Here is a 20,218-nt window from a genome sequence, read left to right on the forward strand (position 1 = left end):
GCGGCCGTGGATCCGCGGCATTCCGCACCGGAGGGAAGCGCCGGCCCACAGCCGCCGCAGGCTCGCCCCGCTGGTACCGGCGGAGTGTAAGAGCTCCACCACGCATGCGTGGAGCTCGAGCTGCAGTACCGCAGTTTGGCCACATTATGGCAGGAGCGAGGGGCGCTCGGCGCCGTGCCGCGCCCTCCTCACCTGCAGTACCTAACGTAGGACACATGATGGCAGCAATGAGCAGAGCCCAGCGCCGCACCTCAAAACCGCTCTTGGAAACTGTTCCAACGCCTCAGACCTGTATCCACAGGCTTTAATTGTCCTTAAACTTTTCCCCCTCCTCCAAATTCCTAAGCTTTTTTGTGCTGTGAAACCCTTTTAGGGGGTGGGACTCCCCTCATGACCCCTGTTATTCCCATCTTTTCTGCTTCTGTACCGTATATGCAGTCCACTGACATTGGGGCGTCCCAAATGATATCTTGATCCCCCAGATTTCCTCATTCTTATTCACCTCCCCAAAAAGGGCACAAACCAGCTGGCAACTTGCTACTTTAATAAGGCCATTTACATATGCACAAGCCCTTCTGCCTCCCCACAGAGGGGCTCCACTAGAAAAATGAAGGGGAGGCAGCCCCACCTGCAACAGTTGCAGCCCCATCTCTTGCTGGGGATCTGCTCTGTGATGTTCCCCCTCCACTCCCACCCTGCAGCACTACTATCACCCATTAGCCCCTCTGTCCAGAACTGAATCCCTCCAGGCTGCTCCCAGTGCTTGGACATCCCTGCATGCCTGTGTGTGACATCTGTACTGTCCTAGTGCACCACCTTCCCCTACTAGCACTGCAGTGCTGCATCCTCCTCCAGCCCCAGTGCGGGTCTCCCCAGGTGCTGTCTTGGTGCACGCCTGGGCTTACCTACCATGTGCCACGTTGTCTGGGGTGTTCTCAGTTGCTGGGATGTCCTGCATGTGCAGGACCTGCAGCCCCAAATGTGGACTCTTCTTCACCTTGTCTGCAGTTTCAGCCACAGTCTTGATTCCTGCTGGCAATGCTTGTCCCAGACTGACCCTAACACAACCCTGAGTAGCACAGCCCAATCCAGCACATGGCCTCTGTGATCAGCACAGTCCTTCACTCCCAAGCTCAGGTGCAGCTGGTACAATGCCCACAGCTGAAGCCCTTACCACCACCATTAACCTCCGAGACTGGGGATACCAAAGCTTGGGTAGTAGAGGCATGTCCTGGCTCCTGAGAGCAGTTTGCTGGAAATTAAAGAGAGAGGCCTGGGATGCACAAAAGGGAAAAAGCTATATTTAAGAGAAAAGAGAGTAAATGCAGAGAACTTTGTGACAAAATGCTATATAAACACACAGCCCTGGGTATGCAGAAAGGCACACAGAGGTCTAAGGGCAACCCAGAATTGTGGACTGAGGGATTCAGAGGGCAAACAGAGGGCTCTGGTGCACTACAAAATACAGAGAAGGGTTGTGGCACATACCAAAAAGGCCATAATGCATCCCATGGGCATCAATATGGCTGATTAAAGTTGCTTTCAAGGACTCCCCATTCCTGTCAAAACCCTACCTTTCAGACCGCACAAAGGGACCTTGTGAGAGAGTGATCCAAAATCATACTCCACTGTCCATTGTTTCAAAGATTGGTATGAGAAGCTGTCCTGGGTTCCGCAGTAGCAGTCATTTCTCTCCTTCTTAGTAGCTGGTGCAGTGCTGTGCTTTTGACTTTCAGCCTGGGAACAGCGCTGATAACACCCATGTTTTTAGTTGCTGCTCAGTAATGTTTACTCTGACCAAGGACTTTGTGAGCCTCATGCTCTGCCAGGGAGGAGGGGAAGCCGGAAGGAAGCAAAGACAGGACACCTGACCCAAGCTAGCCAAAGGGGTATTCCATATCACAGCATGTCATGGCCAGTATAGAAACTGTGGGGAGTTACCTGGAAGGGCAAGATCGCTGTTCGGGTTGGGCTGGGTATCGGTTGGTGGGTGGTGAGCAGTTGTATTCTCTTCCCTTGTTATATCTCTTATCATTATTATCATTGGTGGTAGCAGCAGTGGTTTGTGTTATATCTTAGTTACTGGACTGTTCTTATCTCAAACCCTGGGATTTATGTTCTTTCAATTCTCCTCTCCATCCCTCTGGGAAGGGGGGGCGGGGGAGGAAGAAATGGGGGCAGTGAGCAAGTGACTGCCAGGTTCTCAGTTACCAGCTGGGCTTAAAACACAACAGAAGATGAGATGGAATTCCACCAATCTCTTATCTCAGAGATGGATGGGAGGAGTTAAGATAACCAATATCCATTGCCTGGGAGAAGGGTGTAAAGAGCTGAAATGGGACTGCACCCTCCATTGCCTGAGGGATGAGTGGGATAGAGCTAAGTCTCTTCCATCCATTATCTGGAGGAATGGTGTGAGGAATCCCTGCCCATTATCCCATGAATTGCTGCAGACAGGTGCAGTTGAAAGGCTGGCTGCAAGAGCAGGGAAGCTGGTGCACCAGGAACATATAAGACGTGACATGAAGAACAGAGGTACTCCCCCCAGCTCATTATAAAAGGAGGAAAAGGTAATCACAAAAAGGTAAAATAGTCAAACGAATCACACCTGGAATCAAAAAAATGTCTCATGTTCCTGTCCAAACCTGGAAAGGACAGGAGTCTGAACCTTTTTGCCGGCTTCCGGGAGTCCCATGGGTTAAGCAAATTTGATTTTATTTGTTATGTGGCTTTGCTATGTGTTTAGTTTTGCCTTGTATTATTCCTTGTCTCGTTCAATTAATTTGGAGTGTTGTAACAAACATGCAATTCGTAACTACTGCATCTCCCGAGGGAACTAAACAAATCAGATTAACATGTCCACAAAATACTTGACTTCGTTTGCGTCTTAATTTCACTCTCGGGATCATGAACGAAACAGAGTCCAGCACTGGGCTTTTCTCCAGGTGGACCCTGACCCTTTGACAGAGCCCCTGCTCAGCCACATGTATCGCTCAAGTCCAGATTCACTCATTGTGATCTTTGATCCGGGCTGTGACACACTTTTATAAATGTAATGAAAAGGTCATCAGTATTTAAAAACTGAAGATTATGGATATTATCCTCTTCCTAGTGGGGGCTGTGGGCAAGAGATGGAAAGAGTTGCAGAGGGAGTACTGTCAGAAGGCTCTGTTTTTCAGTTGAGTGGAAATAGAGTGGCTGTGGTAGGCAGGACTGATTTCCCATGAGATTAAATGGATTTACAGTCTGTCCTCTTGTATGCTACAAGGAGCCTATCCGAACCATCCGCAATGGAGTTTTAAATAAATACCAATTTTTTAATGAAAATTTCACACCATTTTCTTCTCTGCTGTATTGACATGCTGACAGCCAACGCATGGGACCACCTGCCCGGAAAAACTGAATGTGTGCCTGCAGCATGGCACAGGCAGTTTGCACTAGATGCTCTTTGGAAGCCCCTTCCAACTCAACTAGTCTAGTCCAGCGTTTTCTTCTTCCTACCTTCTCCTTTCCCTAGCAATTCATGGTGGGAAAATCTCTGACACCATTTCTTCCCAACCTTGCACTAGCAGAAGGCATTGAATACTCACAAGCATGTCCCGGTCAAGGCATTGACTCTGTCACCCTCTGGGAAGGAGGTGTGTACCTTCCGAAGGGGTAAGAGCTGTGGATTGTCTTGAGATGGTTTGACCAACTGGTCTGCTTTCAAAAAGCCAGTGTGGAACCTGTTCTTTGGAAGTCTTGTGAGTTCATCCCGTTGAGCTGGGTTTCCACATCTCTGACACTAGCAATGCTCAAGCCTCAGTTTGAAGCAGGACATGCTCCTCAGCCAAATGGCTACAAATCTTTTGGAGGTGAGCGATACCTGCTCAGTTCCTTATGAATTTGGTTTTATTTCCTCATGCTCATTTCCAGAAACGCCTGAGCTGTTTCCTTTGGAAAAACATGCTGAAACACAATAACCTTAGAACAACATCAGAGAGTAAATGAACCTCAGTTTTCAGATTTAAGAAAACTGTTATTTCTTTTTTTTTTTCTTTTTCAGTTTGTTCAGTATGAATTAATCTAGTGAAATTCATCTTTACAAAACTTTCTCCTTTTGTCAAAAGTTGGCATTACCTTTAATTCGTTTTGAAGGTTGGATTTCCAGGCCAGCGAGTTTCAGCAAGAGCCCTGCCTGAACTTTTGAGGGCTGCTTATTGACCTCTCTACACAATACAATAGCATTGGCTTTCTTTGTTGTTTAATTGTGTGGCACATGGTATATTCCAAGAATGCCTTTTTCTAATGAGGAGACTCAATCTGTATTTGCATCAAAAGCCTTTATTCGTTAATTAAAAAAATTGCACATCCTTTTGCAGTAAAAGATCTCGAAGCATTTCTAAGGTGGCTTTTTATATTTTTATATTATATTTTATATTTTTATATATATATTTTTTTTTTTTTATTTCTGTGTTTGTAATTTTACAGGTGAGGAACAGGAAGCCAGATAGTGGAATCTGCCATTGACCCATAGTGGCACAGTTCCAACACACCTTACTTTCAGCCTGAGGATATCTTTTCTTTAACTGTGCTTCCTATGGCTTCTGCATCACAGAAATAATGCTATAGTCTTTAAGGCTGCTTAGAATGATTAGTTTATTTGCTAAAAGCAGAGTAGCACTGTTGCAACTCAGCAGTCCATGCACTCTTAGCTGGAACTACTTTTCAAGATCATTCCCTGATGTCTGGCTGCTCTGTTGAAGTTACTTTTGAACAGACCAACAGCTCTTTCAGTGTAAAGAACAAAATGGGCTTTCTGTGCAAACAGCTATGGATTGCCTTTCAAGCGCCATTTTTTTTGTTCTTGTTGTTACTAAACAAAGATGCAGCTATCATCAAATCCAAAAAACCTGCATTTCACAAGTAAAGACCTAGGGTTTGTTTGTGGGTTTTTTGTTTGTTTGTTTTGGTGTTTTGCTTGTTTGTTTGGTTTTAATTTTATTTTTGAAACAAAAATGCATTTGTATTTGCCCAGAGTTCATCTGGTACTTAGAAATCCACAAATGACCACTGACATGCCCTCACATGCACCACTATGCTCATCAGGGCCACCTTTTCTGTATAGGTATTTTGCTGGAGTCATATGAAGAGGATTCTGTTATGGGTGGTGGAAATGCTTTGAAGTATTGAGAAAATGCCTCACAACTAGATGCTGAATGAGTGATATGTAAAACTTTTTAAAATAGTGTCTGATGCAGAAGATATCATCTAGGAACATTCCTTCTGACACACAGGCAGTGATACACTGGGAAAAAAAAGAAAGGTGGCAAATTGAAGCTGTCAGAAGTGAATATTTAACTGCAGCTAATGTATTAGCAGGATCAAAATTGGACTGTACAGCTGTATGGATAACTAAAGTGTGGAAATGTCATGGAAATATTCTAGATGTTCAACGATAATGAATAGCCTTGATATAATGGGCAAGAACCATATGTTAGAAATAAACCTTATTTCTGAGGATGTATACCTCTATGCTTTGTAATAAAATAAACCTCTCCTTTTAAATTATCTTTATAGATAATTTCCCTGGAAGCATGTGATTTTCTAGTGCTTACAAGGCTTCCTACAGTGAGCTTCAGGGTAGGGAAAGTTGTCAAGTAATTTGTATTGGACGGGAAGGACTTCTGATTTGATTTCTGTGGTGCTGAAGTGGAATATGTAGTTCTGACAGGAAAAGAATGTGGCAGAAATGGATTGGATTTTTGTGTTTTGGTTTGTTTGGTTTGGGGTTGTGGGTTATTTTGGTTTTTTGTGGTGGGTTTTTTTGTTTGTTTGTTTTGTTTGTTTTTTGGGGTTTTGTTTGTTTGTTTTTTTCTTTCTAATTATCTTTAGTCTTTTAGACTGATTTGGCAGTGTGTGTATGTATGTGGTGTTGGATCATCATGTAACTCATATTAACAGAGTCCTTACATGCTATTAATTGGACATTAGTTTAAGATCACTGGGTATGAAAGCCTAAATGAATGTAAAATAGGTGAAAGTTGTAACAAACGGGAATAATGTAATTTTAATACATTTTACTGATCACCTTGACGTGGGGCTGATAGCTTTTAAGTGTACTTGAAAAGTTGCTAAGCATTCTAAACTTTTTGCTTTGTGTGCAGCTTATAAATGATCTGGGATCCATCACCCCAAGCAAAGAGTTGTTTTTCTTTAGGATTGTAATGTATAGTGGAATGGCTACCTTGACGCTTTGGAAAATGCAGCACTGAGATTTCATAAGTATTTACAGCACCTAAAACATCATAAACACATTGTATGCGAGAGGTGCCTCCACTTGGAATGTTGTACACAACATAGAGTGTGTTGCATGTCATGAAAGCTGCTTCAGCATCCTTGCTATTGCATGATGTGTCCCAGGTGTGCTCTACTGCCATGGTTATGTGGTTGATTTTAGTGATTACAATGTTTCCTTCAGTCTCTGGTTCTGCATGTATTGCCCAGAGCCCTTGCTCATCAATGGCAAGATCTATTTTTGTGGGTGGAGAAAGCTGATAAGCAGGAATTCTTCCAGCCCCTGGCAATAGCATTTGGTCAGTTATGTTTCTTTTCTGGATATTGAATTTAATTATTTCATTTAAGGAGCCGTATCTGTGATAGAACAGGAAACCCTGATATATGATGTGGCCAGTTCCTTGCCAGGGAAATGGCAAGGTGACTTTGCGAGCTTTTAGCATATGATTGCTTTCCATGAATGTCATGATATTTGCAAATTCCAAAATAACATTATTTACAGAACCATTTAATAAATAGATCTTTGCATGCTTTTTGCCAGGATCTTTCATCCAAGAGCCATGCTTATCTCCAGTCTTCTTAAATATCTTTAGGGACTTAATACCTGCAAGCATGTGGTCACAACCTGCAAAGAAACACCCAAATACAAGAAAATAAATTATTCGAATTTTTCTTTGAATTACTTAGTTTCCTTTTAATCCTACTAGAAGATGTACGTTAATATAACAGTAAAGGTGTCAGCAACAAGGCTATGCTAAGTAGTGTTGAAGCTAATTTTACTTAATATATTCAGCATCTCCTCCTAACGAAACTGCATATCTTCATTACAATAGTGTGTTGTTTTCTACTCTATTAGACCAGTGTTATCCAAAAAAGATTCTATTTGTGTACCTGAAAAGTGAGCAAGAGCATAGTCAGTGATTCTATGATTATTCCTGTCAGATCTTACAGGGCTTCAATTTTTACTTCAGAGAAGTTACTTCTGCTTTAAATCAACATAGTAAAATAATCAAACTTATTTCTTATGAAGGCATACTAATTAAAATCCATTTTTCTGATATGCCATGTGTATAGGCTTTTTGTTTCAGGAATTCTCTTACTGTCTGTTAGCCTCTTTCATTTTTTTTTTTTTAATAATAAGTCAAATAAAAATAGATCATTATAAGAGAAAGTCAAAACATTCGTTAATCTTACCATTCCCCTTCTCAACACCTGCAAAACAAAGGAACTAGGACAAATATATATCACAATTAATTGTGAATGCCTATACATTAAGGTGGGCTTTAAATTAAGTGTGTCATCAACTCTTATGCTACAAGCATGGCCTGTAGATTTACGTAATTTTTTAGCTTGCTATAGGCACAAAATTGGCACCATCAGAGAGCAAGTCATAGTTTTGGCTTCATTACATTTTGTATGCACTTTCAACAGATGTTTGAAACCAAAAAACACCACATTTGTCAAAAGCTTGGGCATCCAGATGCCAAGACCTTTATCCAGTATCATCCTTTTCAGGAAAAATTCTACTGCAAAGCATATTAACAAACTCATTTACCAAAGGCACACATAAATTACAAGAGACGCTATTTGAAGTTTAAAGAATTGCCTTTAGTGAAGTGCATCCATTTTAGTAAACAGAACATAGCCCTAAGGCAGAAAGTTCTGGCAGTAGATGAAATAAGGAAAGCAAAACTAGCCTCGCTGTTTGGCCTGATATGAATCTATTGAAGTCAGTGGCAGGATTCCAATTGTCTGTAGAGAGCAACCTTTATGTCATTTGTGTGTACTGATACCCTCTAATCAAAGCGTTTAGATATGCTGCTACAGCATGGATTTTTTCTTGAGAATTCTCACTCTAGGTGCACCTTCCTTGAGCAAGCTTTCCCAAAGCTAGTATTTATTGATTAGACAGATTCTAAAAACTTAAAAAAACTGTTGAATCCAAATACCTAGCTAGCCTTAGCACTATCTTCCTCTGCAGGAGAGGTAACATGATTGCCAACAGAAATCTATGAATAACATCTCTCTTTCTGAGAGAAGATTTTTCACTCTCTGGCTTTCCTAACAGCTTGGAGGAAGATGAGAAACAGAGGCATTTACAGTGGGAAAAAAGTTTACTATTTTTTTTCCACATCCTCCACAATAATATCTTCAAAGCTCACTGTTTCTTATCATACCCCAAAATGCACAGATCATTTCGCGTTTCCCACCAAAGCAGGATGAGGTGTCACCTACTGCATGTAAAACCAGTGATTCTACTTGATTGTTATTTTCAAGTCTGTGTCAACTTGAACCAAAAACAAAGTTGGACTTAAACCACATTTTTTTGCTAGAGTTTCGGAACAGCTCAGCAAAAATATTGTAACTTCTGGCTAATATATGATAACATAGAAGCAGAGCTGCTATTTGCTAGGTCTTGCTAAGTTTTCTAAGTGCTGTAAAATCTGCACAGGGACTAGTTTTACCATCGGCATCAATGTGACAAGCATCTGACTAGTACTGATGAAAGTAAAGTTGCTATGAAATGTTGCAATAAAATTAATAATTTCCAATAAGGGAAATGAAAAGTAATTTCTTTCTCTCTAAAACTTGTAAAGGTATATTTTTCAAAGTGTCCTTACCACAGTCAGTTTAAGAATCCAACATTTTTTCTGCCTCAAAAAAAAATGCCTAATTTTCAAAGAATCTATATATGGAAAAAGAAATCTTGATATTCAGAGCATTCAACTGTGGTGTAATACTAGATCTTAGAACTAGAATAGGTGATTGCTTCTGTTACCATCTGCCTTATTAATCTTTTATTATAAGTTCTAAACTTATTTGTAAAATTAAATCTGTGTTGAAGGTAGTAGAATTGTAGAATTAATGATGCTAAAGATCTTTCACCCAGCTTTAAAAAAAAGGCAGTTTATATTTCTTACTGTTTAATTTCTTACTACTTTTGAATGGAAAGGAAACAGACTACTTCAAATATGTCTACAATATATAATTTACATCTATAACCAACTTTCTTAAGGCAAAGATATTTATAAAACTTTTTCTTTTTTAAGGTATAGGTTATGTATATATTTTTCATACTAAGTACCTCAACACTTAATTTTCAGATGGGAACTGAGCTTTGCTTGCATCTAAACCAGTGTGTTCTCATGACAAAATACATGGAGGGGAGAGGAAGAGAAAGAATAACAGAGGACAGTAAAACAGATGCAGAGTGTAGAAATTAATTAAGTCCTTTTATTAAGTTGTTAGTTCACCTTTGAGTTGAGCTTTTGACCCCTGCTCATGCCAATAAACAAAGACCACCATTAATTTCTTGGTAGAGCTGCAATACTCGGAAATGCACTGGCATTTTTTCTGTGACTTTGCAAGAGTGTACCTTCAGAGGCTTTCTACATAACTTTATAATAAAAAGCAGCTTCCAACGAACCATTTTGATACGCAGCAGAGTATCTGCAAAATAAGTGTCTGAACTGTGCTTTCTTCCTTCCCTCTCCCATGCTATTTTTGTAGTGGGTTTTTAATTTTTTTGTTTGTTTTTTGCTTTTTTTGTTCAATATTTACACATGCAAAGCTCCCTGCAATTATCTGTGGTATTCACATAACTTGTGGAAATCTGTTATCCCTGCATCAGCATGCATGCACCAGCTCATTCACATCAAAGTTCTGAAAAGTAGACTGTTCTTACTTGCGTTAAGCATGAGCTTAAGTTTCTTTTTTGTTTCTGCTTCTTCAAATAGCTGCTGTTTCACCAGGTCTTCATGTACTTCTATACATGCATTAGAAACTGTGACAGATCCAAAATAGTCAATGTCCCTCTGTGCTCGTTCAATTCTTGTTAGCAAATTCTCTACTTCACTTTTAACCTCAGCCTTATAACCATTCAGTCGTGCCAGGCGTGACAGTACTGTCTTCGAAAAGTCTCGGAATTCTTCCACGTAATCCAGTATGTCTTGGTTGCACTTTTCCAGCCTCTTCTTGAGTTAGAACACAGGAAGAAAATATATGGAGAGACATGAATATTCTGACATATGATTACAACCTCATTCATGATTACTTTAAAGACTACACTATTCTTTCTTTTCCAGTCCCCCTGCCCACTTATCTATTTCAAACTGGTGGTCTGTCGCTGTTTATCTACATGAAATGGACATATTAGACTAGAATTAGCATTCACAGCTTGGAAAAAAAACCCCACATTTGTTTTCTTGATGTGGTTACTGACCACCAGATACTTTGCTTTGTTGCCTAAAGTGGGAAAAGTGCTCTGGTGGAAACAGCCAGAGACACTTAAGTGCATGTGATCTCTGACTATTTGCTTTCCAGAAACTTTTCAGAGCTCCTGTACGACCATTGGTGAAGTGGTCACAAAAGTTTTTCTGACAGAAATCTAAAACGTGAACATTTCACATAAATACACCTCTTCTGACCAAGAAATTATCTAGTGTGGCTGGTTTTCGTTCATTTAAAATGGAAAATCAAAATCCTATGTTTGAGAAGGTTGCTGGGGTTTTTGTCAATTTGTTTGCTGTATTTAAAAACAAAACAAACCCAGCAACAGATCTTTCTTTATACCTAGATTCAGCTTATCAATGTTTTTAAAGGTGAGGAAAGTGGTTTCTTGGTTCTAAAGCAGCTGCTTTTGTGAAGATCATAGGTGGCCTGAAAACAGAAGCCCAACTGCCTTTGGGAAGGTGAAGAAATTGAACCGATATATAAACCCGAACACAGAATCACAGTAGACCTACTGCTAGATTGGTTATTCTGATTTGCTCTTTTAAGCACAGGTTTCATGTGTTTTATTTAAGGTGGTGTTTCAATAGGGGATGTCTGATTTTGCTAAAGCAGGTGTTCCAAGTATACTTGGCAGTGGTGGTTGGTTTGTTTTGAAAAGTGCTCATTGTGTCGTGTCCTCTCCCCCACCCCACCCCCCCACCCCCCCCCCGCCTACTTCTATGTGACCATAAGTTTCCAGGATATTGTACTTTCTACAATTTAAGTATTTTCAATATCTGCCTCACCCTTTTTCTTGTTCTTTCGTTCTTGCCCCTTGCACCAAATGCCATAAGTAGAATTGCATCATTTTTAATGGGTGCTAAATGACTGGAAATTATCACGTGAAGTTATTCCTACAGTGGCTAAGAAAATTTAAATGTTAGTCTATACGATGAGAGCAGAATACCAGGCTAAACCTTCTGGTTTCTCTGTGTTGTGATAAGACCAGTGAGAGCTTTGTACAAAAAGGGAATGCAAGATCAGATAAGTTAAAGCTTCTCTAAGAGTCTGCAACACAAGTCAGGAGTCAAGGACATGTTATTGATTTAAAATTTACTATGTATGATTACAGCATGCCAATGCTGAAAAAGTATTTTGAAGTTCTGGTATTTTTCTGCTTCAGAAAAAGAAGGTGGTACTGGTGCTTTTGTATAATTAATGGAAAGCAAATGTCTATTTCAGCCTCGCAGCTCTGAGGGAATTTTTTCAGCTCCTAGTTAAAGTGCAAATATGCTGCTAGTTTACACAAATGTGCCTTAAACTTTATTCCAGGTAAGCTCATCTGTACAAAGGAAAAATATCTGATACTTATTAATGTCCTCATTATCTTTATTAATATTTGAGCACTTCTACTGATAACAATACAGTTACACTATTCCCTATGATGGACTGTGACAGTACTATAAATATTTGCATATTTAGCTAAATTCACTGATGTAAAAAAATACAAGTGATAACAGAATAAGAATATAACTTTATGAAATCATATCCTGTAGCAAATAATAATGTGGCAATTAGGAATCATTATAGCTAAAGGTTTAGCTACAATTTTACTTAGTTGAAAAAGCTGGAAATTTATCTCCCTTGTATTGTTTATCATGCAAACTGTTGTGTGTTCATATACATAGAAGAGACTTCATACATTTTCAAACCTCTGCAGTTAGGCAGTATTGCAGAATTATGCAACAAACACATACCTCTAAAGACAGGAAACGCCGGTCAATGTAATTCATCAATGCTGCATCTTGCATCATATATTGTGCCGCTCCCATGGTGCTTGTGAGGAAAGGAACTAATAAAAATTGAAGTTGCAGGACTACCATTGTTTCATAAAATTCTGAAGCAAAATAGTAGGGAATTAAGAGTGTGTGTGTGTGGATGGCAATCCCAAACACTGCTGCCAGTCCAGGATTAAATGCAATTTAAGAGCTGTCTGATGCCATGATGTGAAAAAGTAATACTAAAAATTACTAAAAAGTTAAAAATACTGTGGCTGCAAGTATTAAAAAGACTTAAAATGGCAGTTTCAGTTTGTCATTAAAAAAATAAATTGTGGAAGAGGAACTGAATGTGTTTATTTCTAGAAGCCATATGACTGTTTTCCAGTCTGTGATCCTCTGATCAATCCCAGATGTTCAGTACTGAGTCACATAAAGCCTGTAGGCCAAATTTTATTAAATACAAACAAAAATAATTTGTTTTCCTTTCTTTTTCCTCCCATCTGCCTTCCCATGTGACCAACACTGTGCAGTGTGTAGCTGGTCTAAGTCAGCATAGATTCAAAGTCAGTGGAGCACCGGTCACTCTTTAACAGGGAGATCTGCATAATGTCTGTAGCTATTTCAACAACCACAGCTGTTACTGTAAAACAATCTAAAGCAATTGTTTTCACTTCCAGTATTCAACCTATTTATAGGAAGACAGTAGGACCGAAAAAATATTTTTAATTTTTTCCCTTGTCCTTCAGTACTTTTCAGATAAAATCAAAATACTTAACACAGTTTTGTGTCAATTTAATGTAGTCCTTGATAGGTTTCTTATTTCGCAACAATAATTCCACTCAGGATGATTTAAAAATTAACTATAATTAACTTTTGTGGGTCTATTGCATTTGAAGAAATGTTTATTTATTCTTTTTCACCATTTCCATGAGTGAAAGCCTTTTCTGGAAATATACATGGCTATGCCAACACTGCATTTGCTAGGAAACTGTGTGTTAGGATGTTAGAAGGCTCTTTGTATCTGAAGCCAAACAGGATGTCTCTGTTTGTCTTTCTCAGGATTCTCCACCTCTTCACTGTTTTTAAGTTCCATTTTTTTTCTCTACATTTCTTTTCCCCTCATGGTTGCATAGCCTGTTTTTTTTTCTTTCTGACTACCTTGTATGTGAGCATGTGTTTTGTGCCAGAATTCAGGAAAATGTGACACAGCAGGCAGGTTTTTACTTCCATTTGCTTCGTTGTTGCAAGGTATGAATGCTCTACAGGCAGATTTTACAGAAATGCATAGATGAGTATTTTTGTTTTAATATTGCTTCATCTTAAGCATAAATAATTTGCCAGTTTCTATTTAAAGGTGAAATCAGTGATGCACAAAGGGTTCTATACCAAGTGATGCACCTGGTTCTATGCTCCAGCATTATTTCACTTTATTCCAGAGCTTGTGTCTGGGAGGAAAAAAAGCTTACCTGCTTGCATCCTTAAAGCATTATGCACTGAGAACAGACATCCTAGGAAGTGTGGTCTTTCTTGATTATGTCCTATGGTATGTCTTGGCAAAGTGTGCTGTCTTCCACAAAATGATCAGCTTCAACTCTGGGGCACAATACAGAAAACCAATTCCTTTTCTAAGTTCCTGGGTGAACCTGGAATCCTTCTGAGTTGTTCTCTGAGTTTGGTATGTCTATCACAATAATGTAAGGTAATGATCAGGAGGTGAAAACTGTGGAATTCAATAGGCTGATATCTTCCTTTAGTAGAGGGAGGATCCATACATCTGTGTAAAATAAAATCTATCATGGTTTGCCTGCAGTTTGGAACAAGCCTGACTTAAGTTGTGATTGCAAGTCCTATCTTAAGGTAATGTGAAGCAGCAACTCAAATGTATGACTTTTAATATTCTTTTTCACTGCAGTTCGTAATCTAGGTTGCCATCTAATATAAGGCAGTAGTCTCTTGGAGCATGGTGAAGCATCACTGCTAGCAGAAATCCTTATGGAAAGCTTTTCCTTAGAAGAGATATTACATATTTTTTTTCTTTTATAATTGCAAACAATTCTTCAGACTTCACTAGATGAACAATGCCATTTATCAGTTCACAGCAACTTTATTAATAGTTGAATCCAGACCACCTAACCAAATAAAATGCCCTAAGCAAAATATGACAAACTTTCAAGAAAACATACTTAAAAGTCAAGATTTAAATATATAGTTTCTTTCTTTCATCTTAAAACAGGGATAAATTATCTACAAAGCAAAATATCTTGAACTGCTAAGCATACCTTATAAGGTTAAGCATGTTGCATAAAACCCTGGATTTTGTAATATTGCTCCATCATTGCTTAGAATTGCCAGCAGTTGAAAGACCAGAATCTTCAAAGGATTTCTCTTAATGAGACATTCCCATGCTCATTAAACCACAATCTCTAGGTAAATGGCAATGATGGTCCATGTCAGATGCTGTATTCTGGGAGGGCATGTTACAGCATCTGGTTAAGAATGGAGCTTTGTTGGTTTTGTTTTTGTTGATGGCTTTTTTTGGTGGGTTTGTTTTTTTTTTATTTGTTTTATATTTTTTCAGTTCTGTTCTGCCTAGATATATTCATATACATTTTTTCCAGCTACATATTAGCTGTGTATTTAATAAATATATATGCATTCATGATAATAATTTAAAGCAGGATTGTTTGGCATGCTTGGGAAGAAGTTAATTTCAGTGCACAGGGTGTTACACGCCAACAGGGCAGAAAGATTATTCTTATCTCAAGGAACATTTTTCTCTTATGAAATACTCCTGGAATAGGTTTCTTATTATTATGCTGACTTGACAGGCAAACTTCTGAAAGGAAACAAGTATGTCAATATAAGTGTATATGCTTTTTCACTGTTTTTGTCTACTCTCTGGGTAAGACGGTGTTCTTTTCCTGTCATTGGTGCATCTTTGCTGCACTTATTTGACATTTTTACCATTTGGTGTCTCTGTTTTGACAGCTGTTTGAGGTTTCCAAATGAAAAATAGCCATTTTCAGCTCCTCATCTATGTCATGGTTTTGGTTTCAGATGCTGGATGGGGAAAAAATGTCATTTCCTTAAGATATTATTTCATCCTTACACTACTACACACTATGTTTTGTTGGTGTTTTTGTTTTAAAAGTCAGTTTCTTTCTAGCATTTCAGCTGGTAAAACTAGAGCAGGACCACAATAGGTCAGGCTTTTTGCAGCAATATGCAGCACTCTATGGTACTTGCAAGTCCTGTTATAGTCAACGGGGATGTAGTGAACTCTGAGTTCTCCACAGAATCTCATTTCTGCATCACATACATGATGGGAAAATTGTATCTATCATGAGATAGGACCTCAGCCATGGAGACCTTGAGATTACTGCTCAAGGCACTTCCTTGCCTTGTTGAAGATGAGTCTCTCTGATTCGTTGCAGATCTCCAGCTCTTTCACATCACTGTTGTAGCTTCCTGTTCCAGGTCTTCCTCAGTTTTTCTGACTTACTTACCTCCAGTCCGACAGAAGCTTCCTGTAGGCATGCCTTAGTTCCTCATAGGAACCACGAGACACAGTTGTTGTCACACCAGAGCCAGAACACATAAACCTCATTGTGTCATTGTTGGGTCTGTCTATGTCTGTTATGCTGATAGACTCACAGTGTGCACTGTAAACACAGCCTCACATTTTTCTTTCTGAGTTTTGGAATCATCCCTGACTCCCAAGTTCTCTCACTTTTCTTCCTTGGCTTTTACATGCTCTCCTAATGCTATTCCTAATTATGTTCCTAATGATGTGGGAAAATGTTATTTTCTTACCTGCAAAAGGTGGGAAGACCCCACTCCTGTGTCTTAGATCTAAGTAATACACATATACATATACATATAGTTACAGATATAGGTATAGGTACAGATATAAGTATACATATACATCAGGTTTTACTCCTGAAGACAAGACTGGCTTAAAACAGGGCTGGTTATGTTATTCATCTTTGGTTTACTTCTGCATGTAAAACAATAATAGAAAGATTGAAAGAAAGCATCAGACACAGTCTGATTTACAGCTTTCTACATTACTGACCTTGTACAAACATGCAATAGAATAAGTGTTACTCAGCCTGATGCATAAGTTATACATGAGTGCATATGTGCCTTGTGGTTTTTTGCACCTCGTGATCATTAATCAAATGTGTTACGAGCAAAACAAAAGAAAAACGTATAGCCATCTGAAATAATGGGATTTTGTTTGTAATTGCAATTTTGCTTAGTTTGCAGTTGCCTAATTCATAAAGTTTTGGTGCTGATAAAAAATAATGATGCATTATATTAACTATATATATAGTGTATTGCCTTCTGTATTTTCTATTTTTGTTCAGACTTGGGTCTACAGACTCACATTCCTTGTTAGTACTGGCCACTATACCACTGATGTAGGTTGTCTAATGCTGGGATCTGTGAGGTTAGAAAATATTTTTGTCATTGATTCTAATTAATCCAACATTTCCAATTCTTTTTTGTTGTTGTTGTTGCTGTAAACTACTTTCACTTTTATATTTTAGAGGGTGTTTCACATTTCTATAAAAAAGACAAACATACGAAATCCAGTTGGCGTCCTTAAGTGGTGTTCAGCTACGAGAATAGTGTCAGTAGTGATACCAATAACGAATGAAGACTGCTGAATTTTGGGATTCAGAGAAAAGCCTCCACTAGGCGGCTCTCAAGTCTTTAGAATTGAAAGGCAAACACCACTGAAACACGCTATTTCCAAACTCTGAATGGGATAAACCATACATAAGGAAGTGTGATTCAGATGGTCCAAAAGGACAGAGAGAAACACAATTATTGATTAAATATTTTCTTAAATATTTTTCTACTTAAAAACACTTTCTACGCCATGCATATGAGTGAAGCAAGAGCTAGGTGCCTGCAACTGCAGAGACAGGCATTAGTGTATATGAAGCCAGCAAAACGAGTCAGGACAAGGGGAAAGCCCTTTGTGCCAGCCGCTGGAGCAAGTGAGGACCGGCCTTAGGAGCTGGAGGGCCCTCAGATCTTGGGAGCATCTTGGCTGAAGCCCCAGCCAAAGCCCCAACCAAAACCTTGGCTAAATCCCACCAAATCCGTCCCTGAGACAGGCTCCAGGGAAAACTCTTTTGTGCGTGTCTTTTGGGCCTTCCAGACGGTGGCTCTGGCAGTGCAGGGGCAGGAAGCAGGCCCTGAGCCCATAGGGTACGTGAACACAGGTGGTCACAGGTCAGACTGACCTAGGGTGTGAAGGAGCCCCCAGGGCAGCCATTCTGAGCCGCTGCTCCCCAGAGCAGAGCTCCTGCAGCCGGGGGCTCTCCCTGGGGTCAGGAGCTGGTCGAGGGGAGAGCCCTCCCTGTGGAGGTGAGTGACGGCACACGCTGGGTCGCTGGACATCAGCTGTGAGAGCAGCAGGGTAGTGGTGAGTCCATGTGACACCCTGAACCTGTAACTGATGTTGGTGGAGCTTTAGTTGAGTCTGAGCAATAAATTTTGCTTAGCCTCATTTTATTGGTTCAGCAACATCGAAATTGGCATAGTTGGTAGGATGTCCATAGAAGAATTGTTAGGGGGGCACAGATGTATCCTTTCACCCCGTGCGCACAATGGGCAAAAGAGAAGTGGTTTGACTCTCCTAGAGAGAATCATACAGTGCTGTGGATATGGTGGAGATGGTAAAGAAAGCATGTGCACCATATTGGGCATGTGCCTCGTGCAGGCACAGGACTGTTTTGCAACAAATGATTTGGAGAAGCAGTTGCAGATGGACTGTCAGAAATATGAACTGAAAGGAGAAAGAGAGTGAACATGTTTATTGGAACAAAGAACTGAAATTATGCTGGCATGAGAAAAAAAAACCCAAACCCCAGTATTATCCAACTTTGGAAGTTGATTGTGGGTACAGACCCGGAGGATTGGGGTAGGGATATCTGGGGAGACTGTGATGAGAGTACTTCTGAAGATGCAGAGGAGCTGGAGGAGACGTATGTGTAAAGTACTGAAATAATCCACAGTATTTGATCTGGACACAGGTCACAGAATTGCCATTGTGAAAACCAACCATGTGTAATTATTTTGAATTGTTTGTTTGTTTGTTGTAAAACTTAGAATTGGATATTCTGTTGATCCATTTCCCCTACCTTGAAGCTTAGATCTGTATAACTCTGAAACTAAAGAAACTTTGAATTGTACAATTCAATACAAACTCTTTTTTTTCCTCTTTTTTTCTTGTTTTGTAGTGTGAAATCTGCTCATGAATATTCTCACTCAAATTTCTTTTGCTTGAATGTTCATGTTCATTAAACCCATTTGCGAAAGTATAGTAATCAAATGATGTTGTTTTAAACTCAGAGTATTTACACGAAATGGTGATGTCAACTGCCCAGCTCAGGTCAGTTGACAATGCCAATTGTGGTTTTGTGGTTGTATTTAGCTTAGAAATAGGTATGTTAGGTGTGATGTATGACTTCTGTTTCCTAAATATCACATTAAATCTTACCACGGTAAAAATGTGAAAAAATATTTAAAAAATTTTAAATGCCTATAATGAGATGTGGGGTTTTGGGGGGTTTGTTGGTTTGGTTTTTTTTGTTTGGTTTTTTGTTTGTTTGGGGTTTTTTTTGGCTATTGTTTGCGTTTTTTTTGTCGGGGAGAGGGAGAGCAATACTAGAGACTGATAGGGCAACATTTCATCGTATTTCAGTATTGTTTCATTTATCATTGCACTGAAGAGATGGATTCATAACCTGTCTGTCTATATGCTGCAAAGAAGAGAGAAGGGATCTCTACATACCTGGGAAAACTGTCGAAACTTATTAGACTAGCTTTGCTTTTGAGATGACTTAATGTCACTAACTGGTCGAAAAAAATGTTTTTACTGATGATGAATAATGCATACTTCTGTAGTTCATTGAGACATACAGAGAGAGTTTGTAACAGGGTGCTGTGCTCTGAGACTAAAGCAACGAATTCAGGACTTTCGGTTATATTTTTTAATACTGAAACTCTGACCCTACATTAAACTTCCAAGTGATCACTGATGACATGTTCAGAGATTATGATGATAGCTACGGTACTGGAAACTTGAACTGAATAGGATGGAGTTGTGTTAGCAAGTGTCTAATTAAATCTACCCAAAACCTAAAAGATAAGAAAATGTCTATGAACTGGGCGAACTAGGACAGAAAAGGCCCTGAAGGGGCCATGTGGAACTTGATGAGGGTGACTGAAATTTGTTATGCTGTTTTTTTCACATTACCAAAAAAGGAAAAGGGGGCAACTCGAAACTCAGGAGTCATGCTTAAAAAAAAAGGGGTATTTTGAATAGATGTTTTTAAAAGCTGAGATTATGATTAAAGAAGAAACTATTTGTGATTATCTTTCTTGCTATTTATATCTGCTTGCTATCAGCTGAATCTTGGTTGCAAGGTAAGCCTCATTAAGAGGCTGCTCTCAGATTTCTACGTGTTAGTATTGGAGATTTCTACTTTTGGAAAAGTTGGTTAAATTTTCACAATGTTCAAACATACTTCTATGAATGAATTAAAAATGAAGAATTGCATCCATGAATTGAGCCAAAGAGAGATACTCTGACTTCAAATGGAGATACACAGGTATGGGTTTCTGTCTCACTCTAATCCTGTATGAAAAATACATTTCATCAATCTTTTTTATCTCTGTTAACCTATTTATAATCTCCTTGAGTGTAAGCAAAATAAACTGTTCACAACTGTGGTGCAAAGCAGGGGGATCTGAGCTACTGAGTACAGAATAAGTACATAGTAGGAGAACTTTGTTTTTTTTTAAGCACATTAATATGAGCATTAGTTCAGAGAAATCTCCTGACGAACAAGCTCCAGCTCAGGAGATGGCGTATTTGTTGGGTATGCAGAGCAGTCAGTTGTGCAACTTTGGAAACTGACATTTTTCAA

General features: G+C 39.3%; 1 protein-coding gene across 2 annotated transcripts; it reads right to left on the minus strand.

Moving 5' to 3' along the window:
* Positions 1 to 4,332: 4,332 nt before the first annotated feature.
* On the minus strand, positions 4,333 to 12,757 carry OLFML1 (olfactomedin like 1). Of its 2 annotated transcripts, none has more exons than XM_065685939.1 (3): positions 12,246 to 12,757; positions 9,962 to 10,247; positions 4,333 to 6,901 (listed from the first exon to the last, which is right to left on the minus strand). In XM_065685939.1, exons 1-3 carry the CDS (start codon positions 12,369 to 12,371, stop codon positions 6,123 to 6,125), a joined length of 1,191 nt encoding a protein of 396 aa, XP_065542011.1. In that variant the 5' UTR covers positions 12,372 to 12,757; the 3' UTR covers positions 4,333 to 6,122. The 2 variants fall into 2 exon arrangements, with proteins under 2 accessions (XP_065542011.1, XP_065542010.1); XM_065685938.1 differs by having other exon boundaries at positions 9,962 to 10,250.
* Between the last annotated feature and the right edge of the window lie 7,461 nt (positions 12,758 to 20,218).

The sequence above is a fragment of the Lathamus discolor genome, chromosome 6 (assembly GCF_037157495.1).
Source record: "Lathamus discolor isolate bLatDis1 chromosome 6, bLatDis1.hap1, whole genome shotgun sequence".
NCBI lineage: Eukaryota > Metazoa > Chordata > Aves > Psittaciformes > Psittacidae > Lathamus > Lathamus discolor.

Coding starts and splice junctions, on each gene's coding strand:
- OLFML1 (XM_065685938.1), bottom strand. CDS start 12,371: ATGGTAGTCCTGCAACTTCAATTTTTATTAGTTCCTTTCCTCACAAGC. Junction 10,251..12,245: donor GGCGTTTCCTGTCTTTAGAG/GTATGTGTTTGT, acceptor TTCTAACTCAAG/AAGAGGCTGGAAAAGTGCAA. Junction 6,902..9,961: donor TAAGCTCATGCTTAACGCAA/GTAAGAACAGTC, acceptor GTTTCTTTGCAG/GTTGTGACCACATGCTTGCA.